The following is a 20,370-nucleotide window of genomic DNA, read 5'->3' as shown; positions in this document are numbered from 1 at the left end:
TGACTCAGGTATTTTTTAACTTCAGAGAAGGGGAAAACATTAAGAATTTTGCTTTCAGTATAGCCCTTCACTGAAGGTGCAGATGATTCACTATGTACTTAAAACTACCTGAAACTTACTTGGGTATTGCAACTTTGAGATCTTCCACTTAGCATCCTTTCAAATTCAGAAAACAGGCAGAGTAACGAACATTACACTAATGGACAAGGCCCTCCAAATCTGACTTGTACATCTAGTTGATCACAGAATTCCATATTACAATTGCAAAGCATGGCGGAGTTCTGCCATCAATGGTTATGTTCAAACAATTGTTGCAGCAGTTTCTTACTCCATCTGTGACAACAATTTTGAGAGTCTTTTGTTTGGAAATTCAAATTATTAAATATAAACTGAGGCAAAAAAACCCCACCCCAGGATCTTTAAAGCTATTCAGTTAGCCAAATCATCACTGGTTTAATAGTTCTATTTCATACTATTAAAATGCATCATACAATACAACGGTTAGCAATGTCTAATTCTTATCTATCAAAATTGAGAGAATATTTGGGGTGTTCGAGTTCTCACTTGATGTATTCCTAAAGTAACCTTCTGTTAGTGGAATGTGAAGACAGGTTAAATGAGACAGAATCTGAGTCCATGAGCAAAATTAGCAAAGGCACACTGATAAGGAGTCCTTGACTATTTGCTGTTATCACGCTTACTACCGTTGTGCCTAGAATTGCTGTTGAAAGAGGGGTTTTACTTACAAAAAATTGCTCGTGGTACACCTACCTGGTCACTGCAAAAGAAAGGACATGCATGTTCCGTGTCTTTAGCTAAACATGTCCAGTTGTAGTTTTAGCATTTTTTTCGTTAATATAACACTAGTGGTTAAGGCAGTATATTACAAAGTAATGATAAATAGTGTCAAAAGTAACTGCAAAATAGCTCATAAGCTTCTTTTTACTGGTTGGCTCAAAACAGAGCAAAGTATTCATGCATGAAGTTAACTGCTTCTCTTAACTTGTTTTACCCCAGGTGATTTTGTAGCAGCATGTCCCTGAAGGATAATATTAAATCCCCCATAAAGCATACTCATCTCATGGCCGAACAAATCCAGAATGATGTCTAAAATATAAAATTTGGTCCTCCTTCCCTCTTCCCTTTAAAGTATTCTTTATATTAGCCCTTACAGGAAGAAAACAGGAAACTTGTTTCCATGGTATCACTCAGCATATGCAGGATCTATATTTTTGTCTATTATAAAAATGATACTCAGTATGGTACTATTCGTGAGTCATCACAGCCAGATTGTGGGGATGAGATCGGAGAATCATACAGAAAAGGGAGATATGCACTTATCTGAAATTAAATACTGAGTCACATTGACATTTGGGAAAGAGGAGACTGAGGAAAGGACTTCAAACATTTCTAAAAGAAAATTGTTTCTTCTGACTGAGAACTTCTTGATCTCACTTTTGGCATTTAATCTTGCTTCTGAAAAAAATCCTGCTCTCATTCACTACAACACTCCTGCCATTAAGTATGTCAGCACTTAAAACTAGAGACTGGACTACAAAATTTACTTAAGACTTCATACTTCAAGGTATTTTATGTCCATTTGCAAGATTATGTCTAGCAAAAAAAAAGTCAATTTTGATTATCGCATCTGTAAACAGTGTAATATAGTGACACTTAAGTTAGTAATAGGAATAATTTTGAAATGTATTCTCATCTATTTTTCCATGCTGCTTTTTCAAATCATGAAAGACTTTGTGAAAAGACCAACAGATTCAAGTTTACTGGCCATAAAAAAAAATCCCTTAGGAGTAACAGATCTTCTTCAGGGAGTATTTGTTCCTTCAAGTAGATTTAGTGCTGAGACAGTGTGGTAGTTAGAGCACAAACAGAGGCTGTTGATAAAGTGGCAATGCATAACAATGTTGTAACGTATTATAGAGGAGCAATTGCCTGCAGTTCATCAGTATGGATATGGCAATGAAGTTCTGCTTTGCATATTCCAGGCACTAAGAATTTTGTAGCAGTGATTACAGGAGGTTCTTCTTCCCCTAGAAAAGGAAAAAAAGTGAGGCTCATTAACTGAAACATTGATTTTGTATTTGGTCAGCATTTTAGAAACAATGTGAAGATAACTTATTAAAACCTCTGGATCATAAAGCCATACATTGATGAGATTGAACTACCACGCTCAGTAACTCCTCATCTAAAGAATTAATACGAATTTTCTGCCCAGGAAGGGCTTCTTAAAGAAGACCTTATTAGTGAATGGAAAGTAAAGGTTTGGCTGTTGGTCCTTCCTCAAAATTAAACGGAGATACTAAATGACAAAACAATTAACTTCAGACCAAGTAACAGATTAAAAAATTAGGTAGCCAGAAAGAAATGGTACTGTGAATTCAAGAGCAGTGATTTGGACATGTCCGACTCTTCGAAGAAAAGCTAAAAAATTCTATCTACTCCACTCATTATTAGTCATACAAATATTAGGGCTATAAAAATGTTGTGTTCTGGGACAGTAAAAAGACTTAATGGGTTGCACTCTAATAGGCAGATGATGCTCAGTTCTGGATACTGTCTCCTTCATACCCTGTACCTAATTAGGACTGTGGTTTGGGCAAGGCAAGGTTTGAGTGAGACTCAGCCCAACAAGGTCAGTGCTTTTGGACAGGGACAGTGAGTGGGGAAAATGGCAGAAGTTATTGTGGTTTCTTAAGATGTTGTAAAATCAGTGTTAAGATCCAACTCTACCAGCTCCTACTACAATGTTTAACCTCTACAGCTGAAACATGTAACAAGTAGGAATGTGACTTGAAAATTAATCACTGGAAAGACTGCCTCTTTCTTCCAGTCAACCCTTGGCAGCTGGGACGCCCAGCTGACAGCTCTGTCATTGAATCAGGAGGGGAATACTGGTAAAGCATTCTTCCAGAGAGGCCATACATTTTAAACTAGCATCCCACTTTCATCCAACACTAGAACCTTTACAGATATAATCCCACAAATGTGAGAAAAGGCTATGTTAGGAGATGGCAGGAAATTAAAGAACATTAATTTTGAAACAATAACAGACTATTTGTGGCTTACGCAATTAAATCAGTAAATCTGTATTTTTTCCACCTGAAAAGTTTTAGACTATCTAGCCTACAGACAAAGATACTATATCTGTAAATCAACATCTGTATTCCCTCCCTCAAAGATAATTCTGGCAAATACTGGCTACGAATTATCTGCATAATAAAAGAAACCAAACATTTAGCCAAAAGAAAAGTCTAACAAATTAGCTCACTGTAAACACTCGTTCAAGAATGCAGAACAGCATATGACCATCAAAACGCAAACAGCAGTTTTATCCTGTGAACACAACTGCTGCAACATTCCACACAGATGTAGTTGTAAAGCTAGTTCAATGTACTGTAACTAGTAAGGTCAGATCAGCTTTTTATATAGCCTGAGGCAATACTTACACCTTCTAACTGTAGGAGTTCAAGTTTGGTATCTATTTTGGACAGTGTCTTCCAAGCATTTAAATTCCTCCACTGAAACCCGTCTGTTCATTCCCCCCACCCCCATATCCGATGAGAAGCCCTAATGTCATTCTGAAACTTGAGTTAACCACAGTACAGACTATAGCCCTAAAGGTTCTAGTATGTGCTGCAGCAAAATAGGATATCAGGTTTAGATTGATGGCTGTTCTGTAAAAATGCTTCACCATATCACACTCATGATTAAACCACACAGCTGTCCGCTAGAGTATCTCAGCTGTCAAGGAGTCCGTGGAAGAAAGAAGCAGTCTCTCCAATAACAGGTCAATTAATGAAAGTGACTTATTAATAGAATTCTAGTGAAATCTTACTTAGCTAAGGATCCCTTCCCAAAATAAGTTAAGGAAAATATTAATTTTTCTAAAGTTCCTGAAGCTTATCTTTTTTACCATCTTTTTACAATGCTTACCTTCCTCTGCAGCCTTCTATATGGTTCTTCACATATTATCTTAAGTATTTTGAGATGGTAGAAATATGCTCACAATAACTGAATATAATTTTAAAAACACTGCTGCATCTTACCTAAACCTGATGATGAAGAAACACTTCCTGTAATGGAAGATGTTTCAGTTTGGTCTGTCAATAGTCCTTCCATTAAAGGTAAAGATAATTCAGATGAAGGAACAGACGAATCATAGATTCCAGAATCTCGAGGCATATCTTTAAGGTTTGAAGCTTTAACAACATGCAACAATGGCTGAAGAAGAGAGCTGCCACCACCTTGAATGTCTTGAGTTTCTATATCTTCTCCAAGATTTAAGTGCTGAATTATACAGCGAGAGTCTGAATTCCCAGCTGAAATATTACTTACGTCTGTTTTCAGGTAAAAATCACCATCCATCACCTGTTTATTCACTAAGTCATTTAAAACCAAGCCTGAATCAAATTTTTCCATAACAGGCTCCGAGTAATGTAAAGAAGGTGGAGGGAAGGGAATAAATTGTTTCTCAAACCAGTCTGGCTCCTGATCAATGAACTGATGCATATTGCAAATGGCAACATAAAGGGACCTCCCAGATTTGCTCCTGAAATAATTTCTTTTACTAATGTTAACAGGAAACACCTCTGAATCCTGTACATTGAGATCCCTGGAGTGTAAATGTGAATACAGCTGAGGGAGATCGTCCATGAGTTTGTATTTTGTACTTAGATCCAGAATACCAGGGATGTCTCCTTCACAGGAGTAATCAAAGTAGACTGCAATGAACTTGCAGAGGTCATTTGAATTCTGCTTTGCCTGACGAAGCTTCTCCGCGACAGTCAACACAGCAAACAGAAAGAGTTCTCCTTTTCCTGCATCTTTGGTTACCCCTCTGTGTTTCCAGTTCTTTTTTTCAACGAAGTATTTCATCCCTTTGGAACACACAATGATGATGAACTGAGACTCATTTATTTTTTTAATAAGCCACTCTTTCTGACCTTCTTTACAAATCTTTAGATCTTCCCACAAATCTAGAGCCACCTGGAAAAAAAACATTTGAGTTGATGTTAATTATTAGATATATTTGCTAATAAAATTTAAATGAGTTACACCCAGCGAGTCAGTTTGTAACCTGTGTTATGCATTCATCTATGGAATCAACAAGTAACAACGCAAAGCCAAGCAGCTGAATGTAAACTGGGTAGTTCCTTAAAAAATAAAACCACTATGGATTTGGTACCTAGCAATATTTCTTGAGCAAGAAAAAGAACATGGAAAATGTAGCTGGACCAAGTAAATTACTATTTACTTATTTGATCAAATTAAATATCATTAATCCACAATAAACAATGTATTGTGCCTGCCTCAAATAATTTAACTGTTGTATATTTGGGTCCTTTATGTGCTGAATGTAATGGAAATCCATATTCACTTATCATCTTTTCCATATTAATGAAGTCTGATGCCAAGAATTTTCATACCGAGGTACTAATGGAATTAGTGCCAATAACATTGCGTTCTTTCAGTTAGGATGCAAAACAGCAGCAGCTTGACTTTTATAAGAAAGCACTGAAAATTTTATCATAGGAGTTGTTTTGTTTTGTATTTTGTCAAATTCTCTGAACATTCTACATGGTCTGAAATGGCCATGTACATCAAGATGGACAAACCCTCTACCTCACGAATGAAAGAATGAGCAGTAGAATAACAGACAAAAATCGATGCAAAAAACTTTCATCATGGACACACATCAAAACCACTTATAAAGTCTTTTCTCAAGCATTTTTCCAGAGAACAAAGTACTGTTGCTCTGCTGTATCACCCAAAAGAGAGTGGAAAACGTTGCCATGTCAGAAGACAGAGAGTAGACGGAACACCTAGAACACAAGGAATCATGAAAACTGTTGCTGCGCAGGAAGACAATGACCATGCCTGAAATGGTCAGGCAGTCGGACTAGATGATTGTTGTAGGCCCCTTCTAACTGAACTGTTCTATTGTATACTTGGGAAGAGAAGTAATTTTACAACTGCTTGGGAGATACTCTGACAAAGGTACAATGCAGGTAGTTTTTCTTTTGTGTCTGTTTTTGTTTCTGTTCTTCAAAATACTGTCTGATATGTGAGAAAGGATTTTAAATATGGTCAAGTTGTTATTTTAAATGGTTATTAAATACCACTGGGTTTGTCCTTTATGAGAAAACATTCCAATTCCATATGAAAAATACTTCTGCAGCTGCACTAAGCATCTCTTTTTATGTTAAACTCCAGAGCTTCAATAATAACACATATTGTTTCTGTATGTAGATGCTATCAATATTTTTTTATATAAATCTTAAATGATGCCTGATACCATATGTTCCATGCTACATAGTTACAACGGCAACAGCTCATCTTAACACTATTCCAAAGACGTACGGTGTAGCAGGGCTAAAGTACATGTCTAAAAAGGATTCAAGTAAGTTACTTATAAAACACCCTACCTGAACCATTTTAAACATATGAATAAACTGTGAACATCCCCGAACAAGTGAGGCATCGACTGAGTTACTGGGTTTGGGCACTAGAGGTCAGACTTGCTGTATAGTTGAAAAAAGTTTCAGTTTCAAATCAGGGTGGCAGGACTAAAATGCACCAAAAAACCAGACTAACAATTGTCTTGCCTTTCTACAGTTGAAAAGTGAAAGACTGGCCACATATTGATTATATTTAAGAGAGCAGGCTGAGATTCTAAGCCTAGTCGTTCAAACTAACAATTTTAATAGCTTTCTCATAGCTTTAAATCAAAAAAAAAAAAAAGGCATGCTGATTTTACAGCATTAATGGAACAGCAGGGAAGTAAAAAAAAATACATAATGTCAACAATTAATCCAAATTACATAGATTTTGCTCTATGAGTAGGAGTTTTGATAAATTAAACTACTTGAAAATTACACTATAAAACGTGTTTTAGGAATAGTGAAGTGTATCAGGTAGACAACTAACACCTCCTTTGTGGCTGCTGACTATAAAGATGCAAAAACTACTAAACAGAAAAAGCAGTTCATACAAAACAAGCTAAACGTGGCTAAGCGAAAGTCCTGGATTCAATGTGGTACGCATTTCCCACTGTTCTGGTTTTTTTATACACGGGCTATGATCTGTTCCTCTCCCTAAGGAAAGAAACTATAGATAGCCAATATTTTAAAAAATAACAACAGTTATCTCTGTGGAAAAGAGACACTGAAATAACTCATTTTCAAGCACATATTATTATGAGTTTGGGGGCACTGCCTCAATTAAGGAAACTCTTGTTTACAGAAGAAATGTTGAGTTTACCTCACAGCCACAGAAGTCCTGAAGAAAATAAGCAAAGCATTGGATGACGTTAGTGTGTTTCTGGCAATCTTTATTGGAATAGCAGATGAACACTTTTGGCCGGGGACGAAGTCTTTCCACATGGAGACCTGCAGCATATGCTGAAGATTCTGAACTCTCCTCATCTAGATGGGAATATATATTTTCTAAATTGGAAGAGAGAAAGAGAGTTCACGCTATAAAGCTTCATTTTGTTTTGGGTTTTTTTTTAAACTTTTGTAGGCTCATTACTAATGCACACAGCAATGACTTTTTTCAAAATATATTTCTTTCCTTTCCAGCCTTAAGAAGAAAGTTGCACATGCTCTATTTATCCAGCTTATGAGTTGCTACATATGTGGAACACACTTTGAAAGTGAAATGTGCAGTTATTACTGTACAACTCAGAAAACTAAAGAAAGGTTTATTTTATAAATAGAACGAGGCTGTTTCACCTCTATCCAGCTTCAACAGTTTTCAGCTCTCTGTTCAAGTATTATAAGCCTTAAAGATGGATATCATCAAGAGTTTCCTATATAACAAAGTCTCTTGTTTTAAAGGTAACACAACACAAGCCAGGGAAGAATATTAAACTCCAGGAACACAGATCCCTTCAGAATATTGTACTGTATCTCTCTGGTATATATACACATACATATGTTCGGACATTAATTTGACATTAATTTGAATTCAGATATGATTAATTTAAATCAAAATAGCTATTAGTGTTTCCTCCCTTGCAGAGATGCTTTTATGCTGAAACATAAAAGTCTGGTTTTATGCCAGACTAAATCAATCTAGTTCTACAGCTGATTAAGCTAATTTGGAATAAAGCACAAGTATTTCAAAATACAAATATCCACCTAGGGATTTAATTTAGAACAATTTATCAGGAATAACTATTCTGGAACAACTCTCTCTGTTGATAAATCCTTACTGATTTGTCTGGGTTTTTTTTGTTGGAACTGTGCTAGCTGTGAGCAAAGGGATAGCTACAGAAGACCAGAAGGTAAAGGGATTTAACCCAGATGGCATATATCACTTGCAGTATACCTCAATGCCAAAATTCAGATGGATAACACAGATATGTGAAGTTTGGGGAAGTAATCTCTTTTTCCATATTCATGCAACTGCATGATTCCCTAGATTCTACAAAAAATGTCAATTGATTTTTAACATCTCAATGTAACGTGTGGCTTGCCAGCTCCTTGACGCAGAGGAGAGAGAAGTCAGCAAAGAGGGATGGAATCTAACTTAGAGAAACATCTGCAATAAAGTCTTAGAAAGAGTGAATTTAGGAAGATGGCTCAGGATGAAGTGTAAAGGCAACTTCCAGGAAAGTGGGAAAGTCTGGAACAATAGATACACACAGTACTCCAGACAGTGCCGAGAATTGTATTGGTATCACATGGCTTTACTTTCTGTCTGGTTTAAAATAAATATGAATTAGCATATCTGAAGGAAATAAGGGAATTTTTAAAATGTAGCAATTTACAGATCTGTTTGTATTCTACATGGTCACATAGTACTTTCACAATTAAAAAGAAAACTGAAACCAAAAATATTTCCCAACAACAATTGTGTTCTCTCTTTTCTACAGTGAAATCTTGATTTGTGATGCTATACTTTACAAATTACCATCAAGCACTGATTCAGAATTTGCTGCAAGTTTCAACACAAAAAAGCTGTGGCAAGGAAGGAGAGGCAGAAAAGAAAAGAAAGCTCTTTGGAAAGGTATTTCTGGATTAAAGCTACCAGTTAAGACTTTTTTCATTGCCAAAGTGCATCTTTAAATGGAACTCTGTATTGAATAAACCCTCTCTTACCTTGCTGTTTCTTGCGGCACATCACTGTGAAAAGTGTTGCAAATGCTGAAATGACAACTAAAGGGACTGTAATGGCAATAGCTCTTATCGGTCCAGCCCACGGAGAATGTACTTTGAAAAATAAAGCAGAATTAGCCATATCCAAATAAGCTATATTATCATTATCTAATCAAATCTTCACAAAGGGAATGTAAAACTGCTGCAGTACATTTTTCAGGTAATTCTCAAATATACAGTAGAATCAAACATCATGTTCTGCTCCATTTTAGATAGGTTTTATGCTGATTGCCCCCATCACCATGGCAGTAGAGTGACTAACATAAGTAACAAGTATTGTATGCCAACCTGTACCTCCTGCCATGAGAAGAACCTTACATGAACTGCAGTTTTGGTAAGATACACAACAGTCATTTCGACCTGTCAGATTTTTGTTCCAGGTGCTGAACTAGCCACTAAGAATGAACTGCCTTCCTGCACTGATTATGTCTAGCAATGTGCATTAGGATTCAGTCTGTTTTGCCAACTGCCTTCATCTGCAGCTATGTTTTGTGTCTGCAGTTACATTCTGAAATCTCTATTTAGCTTCTCAGTAACTGGTATGATACACAGACATGCTATGCATTCACCTAACAGGTTTTCCAGATTGCTTAATTTCATTTCAGGGCTGAAACGCACAGACAGGTAACGTGTTTGGGCTGCTCTTACAGGTTCATTACATTATCTCCACACTACTGCATGCATCAGTTGCATGCAATTAAGATACAGGCTATGATTCTTCATATGCATATATACAACAACCGTGACTTTCCCACAAATATTTCCAACGATACATTGATCTAAACTGTACTAAATATAAATGTACAGAGATGTAGATGTGTATGTACAAGTGTGCATGTCTACTCTTTCTTCATTAGATAAAAAGATCGCAGCACAATTGCCTCACTAGTCTTCATTATGGCAAACAGACACAGGCCAAATAAAGATTTATTTCCAACATAATTAAAACTGAATTTAAATCAATACAGTAAATGCTGTATACCTTTTAAAAAACAAAATTCATACCTGGTTTTAGCGCATAGTGCATTGTTTTCCTTGTTGTATTAGTGTCATCAACCAGCTTTGAAAAGTAAAAGTTGAATTTTATTTTGTGAAAATTTAATTGTCTTTATCTTCTGCAATATGTAAACAACTATAACAGCTTGCATGACCAAATGTGAAGTTAAAGGGCATCGCAAACTAGTAATTAGTGAAATAATTTGTCTTTGTTGGTACATAGTTTAATGTAACATTAAGAGTTCACATACTGTCATCATCAAGAGAAATACCGACCTTTTAAGTATAAGAAAAATTCACCAAACTACGGAATTCCAATTAAAAAAAAAAAAAAAAAATCAAGTCCAAAAATTATGCATGCCCACAACTTTACCTGAAGGCACAGATGAAAATGCTATGCACTCAGGAAAGCAAAGCTATGGAAAGGTCAAGAACAATCTGTCTAAAAGCTTTTACTTGCCCAGGTAATTCATCAGGGATGCCTGAAGTCCAATTTTACCAAAAAGTGACTTGAAATACTTTAATTTCAGTTAATTCTTCCATTAACATACTCCTTTAGTTGTTGTACAAATGACTATTTATAAATATTACCTCAATTATATAATCCCCTGGTGATACATTCTGAAGAATACAACTTGTAGTATCCGTGTTCTGCTCCTACATCAAAGAAAGAGAATACTTTGCAAGCCATTCACATACTTTTAAAACCCATCAAAAATACATTTGCACTGATTTAGAAATATACACTGCCCTCCTGTATTAGCACACCTTAAATCATCAAAACTAACTCTCTCCATTCAAGTATGCATGGACTACAATCCTCTGCCTGCAGAATTAAAATATGATTAATGACCCAAAAATTTCTTAAAAGTTTGGTGTAATACATAAACTCTACATTCTGCCTTGAAGCTCCCTAGCTTCAGAGACTTAGAATGAAAGGTTGACCAGTGAGAACAAACTTGCCATTGAATACTAACCAAAGTTAAGGAAAACAATACAGCAAACTGCAGCTCCCATAATAAGACCTGGGCACACAGCTGTACAAAATCAGAGCCTCATTCCATGCACATACTAAAATAAGCGCTACCCTGTGATACCATCTCAGATGGGTAATCTATAAAGAAGTCAAATTTGGTGCAAAGGTGAAATACAAAAAGTAGGAAATAACAGAGATAACAAACACAATAAAGCTGCAGTTTGAAGTACTAATTAGCTGTAGGATCTTCAAGAGAGCGAATAGTCTCTTCCCATTTGCTTACACTATCCAGCTCCAATGGAGCCCTCAAGACTGGTTTTGACTGGTGAGTGCTATCACAATAAAATTATTTATATATAACTAGTAACAAATAGTTAAAAAATTTTAAAACTTATAGTATTCTATAGTATATTAAGTTTTTAAAGTTTCTATAAAACCTTAGAACATCTAATATTAGTAGGTTTTGTGCTGTTAAGAATCACAAAACTCAGCGACGTACCTGTTTGCAGGTCTTTTGCTTAAATGGCCCTTCATGCTTAAGTTTGTAGTGAAGAAAGTAATATCTAAACCCAAAGTTGTGAGGTGCATGATCAAAGGACACTTGCATGTTAAAACCCTGCTGGGTAACATTCAGATTCCTTGGCTTCCAGTCTGTCAGAGGAAATATTAATCAGAAAAAAGCAACTCTTCAATCAAGTACAGTAACTTTTCGTAAGATGAATATACAGAAAGTATTACATTTTACTTACAAGGTTTGCAGACAAGGTTTTCTGGCTGCAGCAACAATTCACATGCTACAAATACACACCAAAAATTATTAATGATACACTATAGAATGTATGCTATTTAAACAGAAAAATAATGAGGGCAAAAGCAGGGAGTTCATCATTTTTAAGACAACACACCCATTTTTTTCCCAGTCTCCAATATGCCTGGCATAAATGTATTTTGGAAACTTAGCTTCTTCGTTATAATTTCAAGTCATCTTCATATGAGAAGCACAGGTTCACTAATTTGAAAATAGCATTCCTTAGTGAGACAAAAGGGACAGCATCAGGCACAGCACAGCAGGAGAGGAAGCTGAAACTATCCTTAAATACATTTACTCAGAGTAAATAAGTACACTGAGCACCACTACAAGGACAAATGTTACTGCGTTCTGCATCAAGACGGTCTTGAAAATATTTTTTTTAAGTTTTATAGGGCAAAAAAAAGAGTAGGACAAATAGCAACATTTCACCTCAAAAGGTAGTTGCAGTTTCTCATTGTGCTATTTAAGCACTGAGGAACTTATTCACATTTCTTCTCTGTAACTCCAATGAGAATTGCAAACTAATTTTGAGAAATTCAACTTGATTTGTTGCTGCCTGATTTAAATATACTAATCCATATCTATCGCTAGATATCTGCTCTTGAAACTGTGATCTCAAAACCAAAAAGAACCCACATTTCTTCACAATGTCCAGAGAGGAAAAGGAACAAATCATCTTCATGAGTCAAATGTTCCTGAGAACCACAACAGTAACCCTGCTGTAGACAAACCTGAGATAATCTCAGGCCTACCTGAGAATTTTCTTCTGGTTGTTGCCTAACATGTATTATCATACACCACAGATTTATCTGTTGCATCCAAATTCTTTCCACCGAACACCCCCATCTTCTTTCAAAGGCTATGTCAGTAGCTATCGTAACCCTGACTCATCTGACATCATCATCTACTGTATTCCTTTGTTGGGAAAACTAAAAAGCTGAGGGGGGCCACACACTGATCTAGAAGGGATATGCAATTGTTGTATGCAGATTGTATGCAATACTTACGTCTAGTTCGGAAGAAAAACGGGTGATAATTACTTTCATTTTTAACGGAAGGAAAAGGAACAATCTTTACAAAGTAATCTGTTTCAAACTTCAGATTTACAAAGGGCTGGGATTCTATTACCTACAAAAAGACAAGATTGAAACATACTTTACAATTAACTATTATAACTGAAAGCATCTTTCAAAATAAGCCCACAGTTTTTCAAGCATAAGCAGAAATCAATACATGAAGAATCCTTTATCTACCCCTCCTTACACATTGACATAAGGAATCTCAATACAGAGTTGGATATGGACAATTACAGATGTGCACCTGTACTCCAGAGTCACCCAAAAAACAGTTTCCAGCTTCAGGAAAGCTTCTATAGAAGGAGACTAGATCTGTCTCTAGATCAACAGGTACCACTAGACTAAAGAATAATACTTTTAGGAAGCAACCTGCATCCTAGTAAACAGCACATTGTGTATATATTTACATACAGATACATTCAGATTTATATGCAGCATATAAACACTTTCAAGACTACTCATGCAATCAAGCAATAACAAAACTTTTCTTAAAACAAAGCACTTACTGTTCGTTTAAAACTGGGGCTGAGCTGCTTTGGATCTTTTAAAACCATCTGCTGGCATTGTCTTCCCTCTGATTTTAACTCCTCAAGTATTACTCGAAATCCTCTCAGGTATTCAATCCCTGCAAACAGCAGCACATTTAAATGGAAGACTAATATTTGAAAATGCATAATGGAGTATTTTATGTAATTTGAATATATTTCATTTGTCTTTAAAAGTAAAACTTGCCATTCACATGAAATGTGTTTGTATTTTAATACCTGTTGTCGTATGTCAGTTCTTCCCACATTTTCTATCTTGCCTATTTAGAGTCCAATCTTTGGCAAAGGTTGCAATTACTACATACTTGTGTAATGCTTAGAGCACAGGGGCCCACATCTCAGCTGGCGCTTCAAAATTATCACTGCAATAGAAGTTATCATTACCCTCATCACCCTCAGGAATACTTTACAGTAACATCACATTTCCATTACTAGCAATGAAACATAACATTTTGCTAGCAAATTATGGAAATACTTCTTCATAACATCTTCCTGTCATTCCTGAGACTACCAGATTAAAGTGATAGTGGTTGTTACAACTTCTTTAGTTTTAGTACAGTATGGGATAACAGAAAACTTTACTTAAATGGAATGGAATTCAGTCCAGTGAATGAATACTTCCAGTTACTTCTAACTGATGCCAGAACTACACCCATTTTTTTTCAAGTTACTATAACACAACTAACTTTCAGCACAGTGTCTTTACATTTCTTTGCAATGTTTCCATCATGGAATTACTTCACTACATGACTAAACTGACTCATAGTGATGCAAATGTCACAGCACAATGTCAGAGTGTTACACTGTGATAGTTTTGTAGTTCAAGTATCAAAGTCACTGCATAGTTCTTTCCAAGACTAACTACCGCTACTCCATCTAATTACACCTTTTCAACAGCATTACATACGGCAGAACACACATTTATCAAAGATACATCCACAGCCTTTGTAAGCTAAATGCTACATAAATCAAAATGGATTAATTTGACTTTATGTTATGCTTGTTAAATTAAAAAAATCCCAAATCATTTTCCATGGACCTCCTCTGTTTCACTACTTATCATAGTTCTGTTTTGTTGGGGGTTTTTTTTAATGTTTTGTAATCTTGTAAAAGATAAAGACCACGAGTTGCCCAGTGTGTTCTTAATATTCCATGGAACAAAAGCACTATTTGTGCTTACATGAAGACCATGAAAGAGAAAGTATCCAGTCTCCGTGTCACCCAAGATGTTTCAACAGCAGTTCTGTCCTCACGCTTTCCAAAGGATTAACCTCTGATCATTACAAAGAACACCAAGCTTTGTTTCCCATAGAGATTTGATTCATCCCGTCAGCAGCTGAAGATTACCAAATGCTTTCAACTGCACAGTTTTGCAGAATTAAGTGTAATTTTCATGTACTCTTTTAAATATCAGAAATTATTTGGGGTTTTTTGTTATAAAAAAAATTATGAAAGCATGATTTAACATTGGCAGGCCACAAAAAAAAAATAATTTTTCTTATCTTTCTAAAATGTTTAAATTAATAAATGCAAGTCTAGGCTAAAAAGTTATATCAAGTTTAATAAATACACATTTGCATTATTATCCATATATCATTCATTTAGTATGCAATCGTACCACATAAATGGGAACTTTCAGTTCTTACTAAGTCAGAAGAAACATCTGATTTTAAAGCTTTTTGAGGGAGTATGAAGCATGAAATATCAGGTTGAGACTCTGTTGTATGAGGAAAAGAACATGAAAGAAACAAATTTCTATTTTAATTTTGAAAACTGTTTTGTGCTTAACTAATTATTTATTTGATATGAAAAGCACCTTCACAGTTAAAAATTCTTTAATGAGGTATTAAAAACATTCAAGAAGGAAATGTCACGCCTTTCATTTGCTAAACACTGGTCATTAAAAAAACCTGAGTTTACATTAAGTTACTCTATTTAGGACCTTAATTAGTGTGAAGAAAAAGAAATGATGAGCAGGTGTTAGAATAGAGAGAGCATACTACAGTGCAGTGGTCTCCAATTTTTTATTGATCATGCACTCCTATCAATAAGAAAATGTTTGAGCACAAACCTCCAGGATATTTATTTTTTCTTGAAATTTGGCTAGGAAATGTCTATCTTCCCTGATTTCAGTTTTCTTGCAAACTAATCACGATGCATTTTTAACAAATGGGTTCAAGAACCACTGAAACTCTGCATTTGAAAGATTTAAAACTAGGCTAGGAAATTCAGGATACCTCATGTACCACACATGAAGCATGAATGTCTACCATAGAGACCGAGTAAGGGTGTCAGTGTCAATCTGTGTATTAAATATTAGCAAAGCTTAGTTTTTCTTTTCAAGATTTAAAAAACACACAAATAGAAGTTCTAAAATTTTCTTCACGTGCCCCAGTGGATCATCTTGTGCACCCCTCACTTTGGAGACTACTGCTTTGGTCAGCAACAAGGTACTTCCAGTGACATTTAAGTGGCTGAAGAATATTCTTAGTGACCACACCCAACACAGAAACACATTGAATGCTCCGATTTTCCACTTGTAAAACAATCTGCGTCCTAAAGAATCTTTAAGTGTATCGGCAATTAAACTCAGTCAATGCCACTGTAATGCACTGATGTCCTGAGGCAGAGAATGAAATCACAGCTATTGCGGAGTTCTGAAGAGCAGAAAAATTCAGCAAACTGGAATAGTAAAAAGCTGCCTATAGCTGCTATAGAGAGCATCCTGGTTTTAAGAGTATTTCAAGTGAGCTAGTAGAAATAGCAGATTTGCAAAGCTGTTTTCTCTCTATACTTACCGATAGCATTTGCTGTCCAAAGTACTGTCACTGCAACCTGTTCATAACATGCATACTGGCTGATAGTTATATTCTGCACATCTCCAATCACATGTTTTCCCACTGAATTCAGATATGGTGTGCAGTCTGAAAATATGGAGAAATAAACACTTTAAGAAAAACATTCTAGCTGACATTCTTGTTCCATACCAGCAGAAGTAAATCCATTTGCCAACAGTATCTAATCTCAAAGATCTACTCAAGCAATCAGTTTCCAACATGACTGACATCTTTCCATGTAAATAAAGAATTAAGTCAATTTCCTAACAGTTCTTCAAGACTGACCAAGTAAAAGTACATGTGCACTATTTATTCTATAAAAATAAGTACTGTATAGTAAATCTAGATGAAGCTTTTGTCTCAGGACACTGAAAAAAACAAAACTACAAATCACTGAGCAGCACCACTCCCAAAACCCTAGTTCACAGGACTCCAAAGCAGATTACCAGTCTGTAATACCAGTGTAGCCTGTACCGCAGTAAAAATGAGAAGTGTTGGGACTCCCAAAAGCGAACAATTTTTCCTCATTAATTACTCAAGAGAATATGAGCACTGACATTAATCTTGTGCATGCACAGTGCTTAGAGCACGAGAATGCTGGTCAACGATCAGGCGCATATGAGAACAATGACCAATGTAAAGCTTTAGAACTGGTGCTCAAGAAGTGCTTTTTAACCACGATACTGCTTGATCTGACCACCAAGAACCTACTGCCTGAATCCATCTCATCTCTGTCATCCATTCAGCAGCCACATCCCCACAGACCATTTTCCTGTCACTGGTTCCAGTCAGATCTGGTTTTGTCTTGTTATTCAGTGTATTCCCTAAAGTTACAGCTCCATGAACACTTTAGCCTTCATCATAAATATAAAATATAAGAAAAACCTTATTGACTTTATTGTTGAACTTGACCATGTCTCTATGCATTCGAAACAAGAAAACAAATAACTCCAGGTTTTATTACTTTTAAAGCCTTATAATGTTTAGGCTCATATTTTGTGGCAGGAAGAAAAGTAGCGGCCAGAGAATTCAATAGTTCAGAAGCACAATATACATGTGTATGCACAAATAAACATTCTGCTTTTGAACTAGTGAAGCCAACTAAATCTAGAAAACATTAACCAGTAGACTATATATTACCGAGTGACCATTAATTCTAAAAAAACAAGATAATCATGTGTATTTGTCTATAGAGAATTTGTGGAAACAAAACATGAAAAGTCAAGTGTTATGGTAAGATGATGCAGGAAACTGGAATTTAATTCAGAGGTATGATCTTAAAGGCAAGGCAAGAACAATTATTAACTGAAAAGCAGTTTTAGAAAATGGCTTTTTACTATGAATAACAATGGTAAGTGATCTTTTATGTAACTGCCACACAAATAAGAATAGAACAGTTTGTACAACATGACCTTTTACAAAAGCTGGGCACTTGGTACTTACTCTGCTGTTTGTAGAATTCTCTTGCTACGAGTGAACTCAATGACAGCATGAACTTCCTCTTAGGAGAACAGAGTATCTCTTTCAATGGAAAGTCTGAAGTAACAGTTTTTTGCTAGGTCTGGATCTAATTAATAGCAAGCCCAAGATTTTGGATCTTGGTTACTAAAATTTTATGGTCAAATGACAAATTGCCAAAATGGAGTATTGCACAAATGTCTGTGAGTCACCGATTTAGATTTTTAGATTTTTAAGGAGCAACATATTTAGGAAGAAAACAACAGGGGAAAATTGCACTTTTCAGGAAACCTCTTCTTTTACCTGAATACAAGTGAAATAATAAAACACACAAACATTTGTTTTTCACCTGAATAAACAACCTAACCAACTAATTTAACAACGTAAAACACAGTTCACTAGAGTTGCTGTGTGACAAAATAAAAGGTTTTAAATCACAGCCAGCAAGCCAAATTCTCTTTTGTGCTGGCTTATAATATAGAAATACATACTTATCATGAATACAAACTCTTTAGCCTTGATATCAGGGAACACTTTTCCTAGTACTGCAGAGCTCAAATAACTCCTTTGTCCTGGAAGCATGCAGTGCCAGCAGAATTTTGAACTAATACTTGTCATTGGTTAAACACAGTTCCCAGTGCCAGAATTAATGGAAAAAACATGACAGATACTGGAACTTAAACAGACTCCATTGTGTTAACTAAATGTGGGGATCTCTGTTCTGACTGATATTATTTCCTGTTTTTCTTTCTGTAGATTAAAAAAAAAAAAAAATCATAACTCTTTTGTAGCAACCACCTACCTCTTGTACAATCTGACAACTACCGACAATCGCAATCTGACAAAATACTTAAATTTTGCTCATTTTAAATATTAACATCAAATCAGATTTTTAAAAAGTCACAGTGAAGGACTGCAAATTCAAAAATTAACATAAAAAAGAGGGGCAAAAGGATGATCAGAATGAAACAAAAGCGTCTATTGTAAAGTTTCCTGATACATGCTCCCAATTAGGAAATTTTACCCATATTCACCATCTGAGGTAATCTCTTTGGGTAGGCAAAAAACCCTGTCTGTGACTTGCACTGGCATTAATACAATCATTACTGCTGCAAATTAGGACCTTCTCAATTGTACATTGAGTTTATATTGATGATGGCCACTAACTGCCCAAACAAGGATAAATTCCCAATGCAGTCAACAGTTGTACTTTGCTGACTAGACAACATGACAAAAACCTTTAAAAAATGAAAACAGTAAGATACAAATATTTAGCATGTGTTTGAAGAGGTTTGAAGTATTATTGCTGAAATTCTTCCCTATGAGGGTAGTGAGGCACTGGCCCAGGTAGCCCAGAGAAGCTGCGGCTGCCCCATCCCTGGAGGGGTTCAAGGCCAGGCTGGATGAGGCTTTGAGCAACCTGGGCTAGTGGGAGGAGTCCCTGCCCGTGGCAGGGGGTTGGAACTAGACGATCTCTAAGGTCCCTCCCTTCCAACCCAAACCATTCTATGATTGTATGAACTTGCTTATTACTGTTATTATGCTAGAGATCACCTTCTTCATTGTTTAGCTGCAAAACAGACCGCATCTGCTACAGTACTAACACCATCTGTCTTCACTGAAAATGTAGACAGCAGTTTTCCACTAACCTGGTCCTTTAATGCTGTAGCTAACGAAAAGTTTCAACTACTTCACCCAGATGAAGAGATGCCATTTGTCTTCAATACTCATATTCAATATCAATCCTTGCAAAGAATCATTTTTAATATATTCCCTGTATACAAATTCAAACTACATTTTCTACCTTGAGACACACTTTACACCATTTTTCCCTCAAAATTACACACCAGAGAAAAGATGTATAAAGCTTGAAATAAACCTTTTGTATGACTTTGTCTGTAGTGACCTTTTTAATGACTACCTTCTTTCACAGAATAAAATCATTCTCTCTAATTTTCCAGGGAAATACTGGCCAGCTGATGTAGGCCAATCCAAAAGTGAAACTACTACAAATTATTATATCATTTTACTATCAGTGAAACAGAGGAAGGAGATGATTCACCAGACCCAGCAGAAACAAATGTAGATTTAAAATTATGTCAGTACTAAAGAGCTCATGCTGTTCTTAGAGCCATTTTAAAGAGACGTTGCTATATATTGACAACTGCAATGGGGCCCTTGATTTTTGTGAATATAGTGCAAATTTTCAACTTACTGTCATATTTAAAGGTGATATTGAGTAGTCCATTGTTCTTGGTCACTGATGACAGGCCCTGTAGAAAGATATCAAGAAAATAATTTGAATAAAGCAAGATCCTGTTGGGGTTGTTCAGCCTGGAAATTAGAAGGCTCTGGGGAGACCTTACAGCAGCCTTCCAGTACTGAAAGGGGGCTACAGGAGAGATGGGGAAACACTCGCAATCAGGGAGTGTAGTGATAGTATGAGGGGTAACAGTTTTAAGCTGAAAGAGGGGAGATTTAGATTAGATATT

General features: G+C 35.9%; 1 protein-coding gene across 1 annotated transcript; it reads right to left on the bottom strand.

Annotated features, from left to right (window-relative positions):
* Positions 1-848: 848 nt before the first annotated feature.
* On the bottom strand, positions 849-20,151 carry IL17RD (interleukin 17 receptor D; the record flags this gene model as incomplete). The annotated part of the gene is made up of 12 exons (XM_010078077.1): positions 849-2,048; positions 4,065-5,004; positions 7,279-7,463; positions 9,123-9,233; positions 10,185-10,239; positions 10,767-10,832; positions 11,651-11,802; positions 11,901-11,945; positions 12,970-13,090; positions 13,545-13,663; positions 16,382-16,507; positions 20,094-20,151. Coding segments are annotated over 12 exons (2,094 nt in total), but the record flags the coding sequence as incomplete, so codon positions are not given.
* Between the last annotated feature and the right edge of the window lie 219 nt (positions 20,152-20,370).

This window comes from Pterocles gutturalis, unplaced genomic scaffold (genome assembly GCF_000699245.1).
Source record: "Pterocles gutturalis isolate BGI_N339 unplaced genomic scaffold, ASM69924v1 scaffold26468, whole genome shotgun sequence".
NCBI lineage: Eukaryota > Metazoa > Chordata > Aves > Pterocliformes > Pteroclidae > Pterocles > Pterocles gutturalis.
Note: the sequence above shows the minus strand (reverse complement) of the source record. Positions and strands in the feature narration are given on the sequence as shown.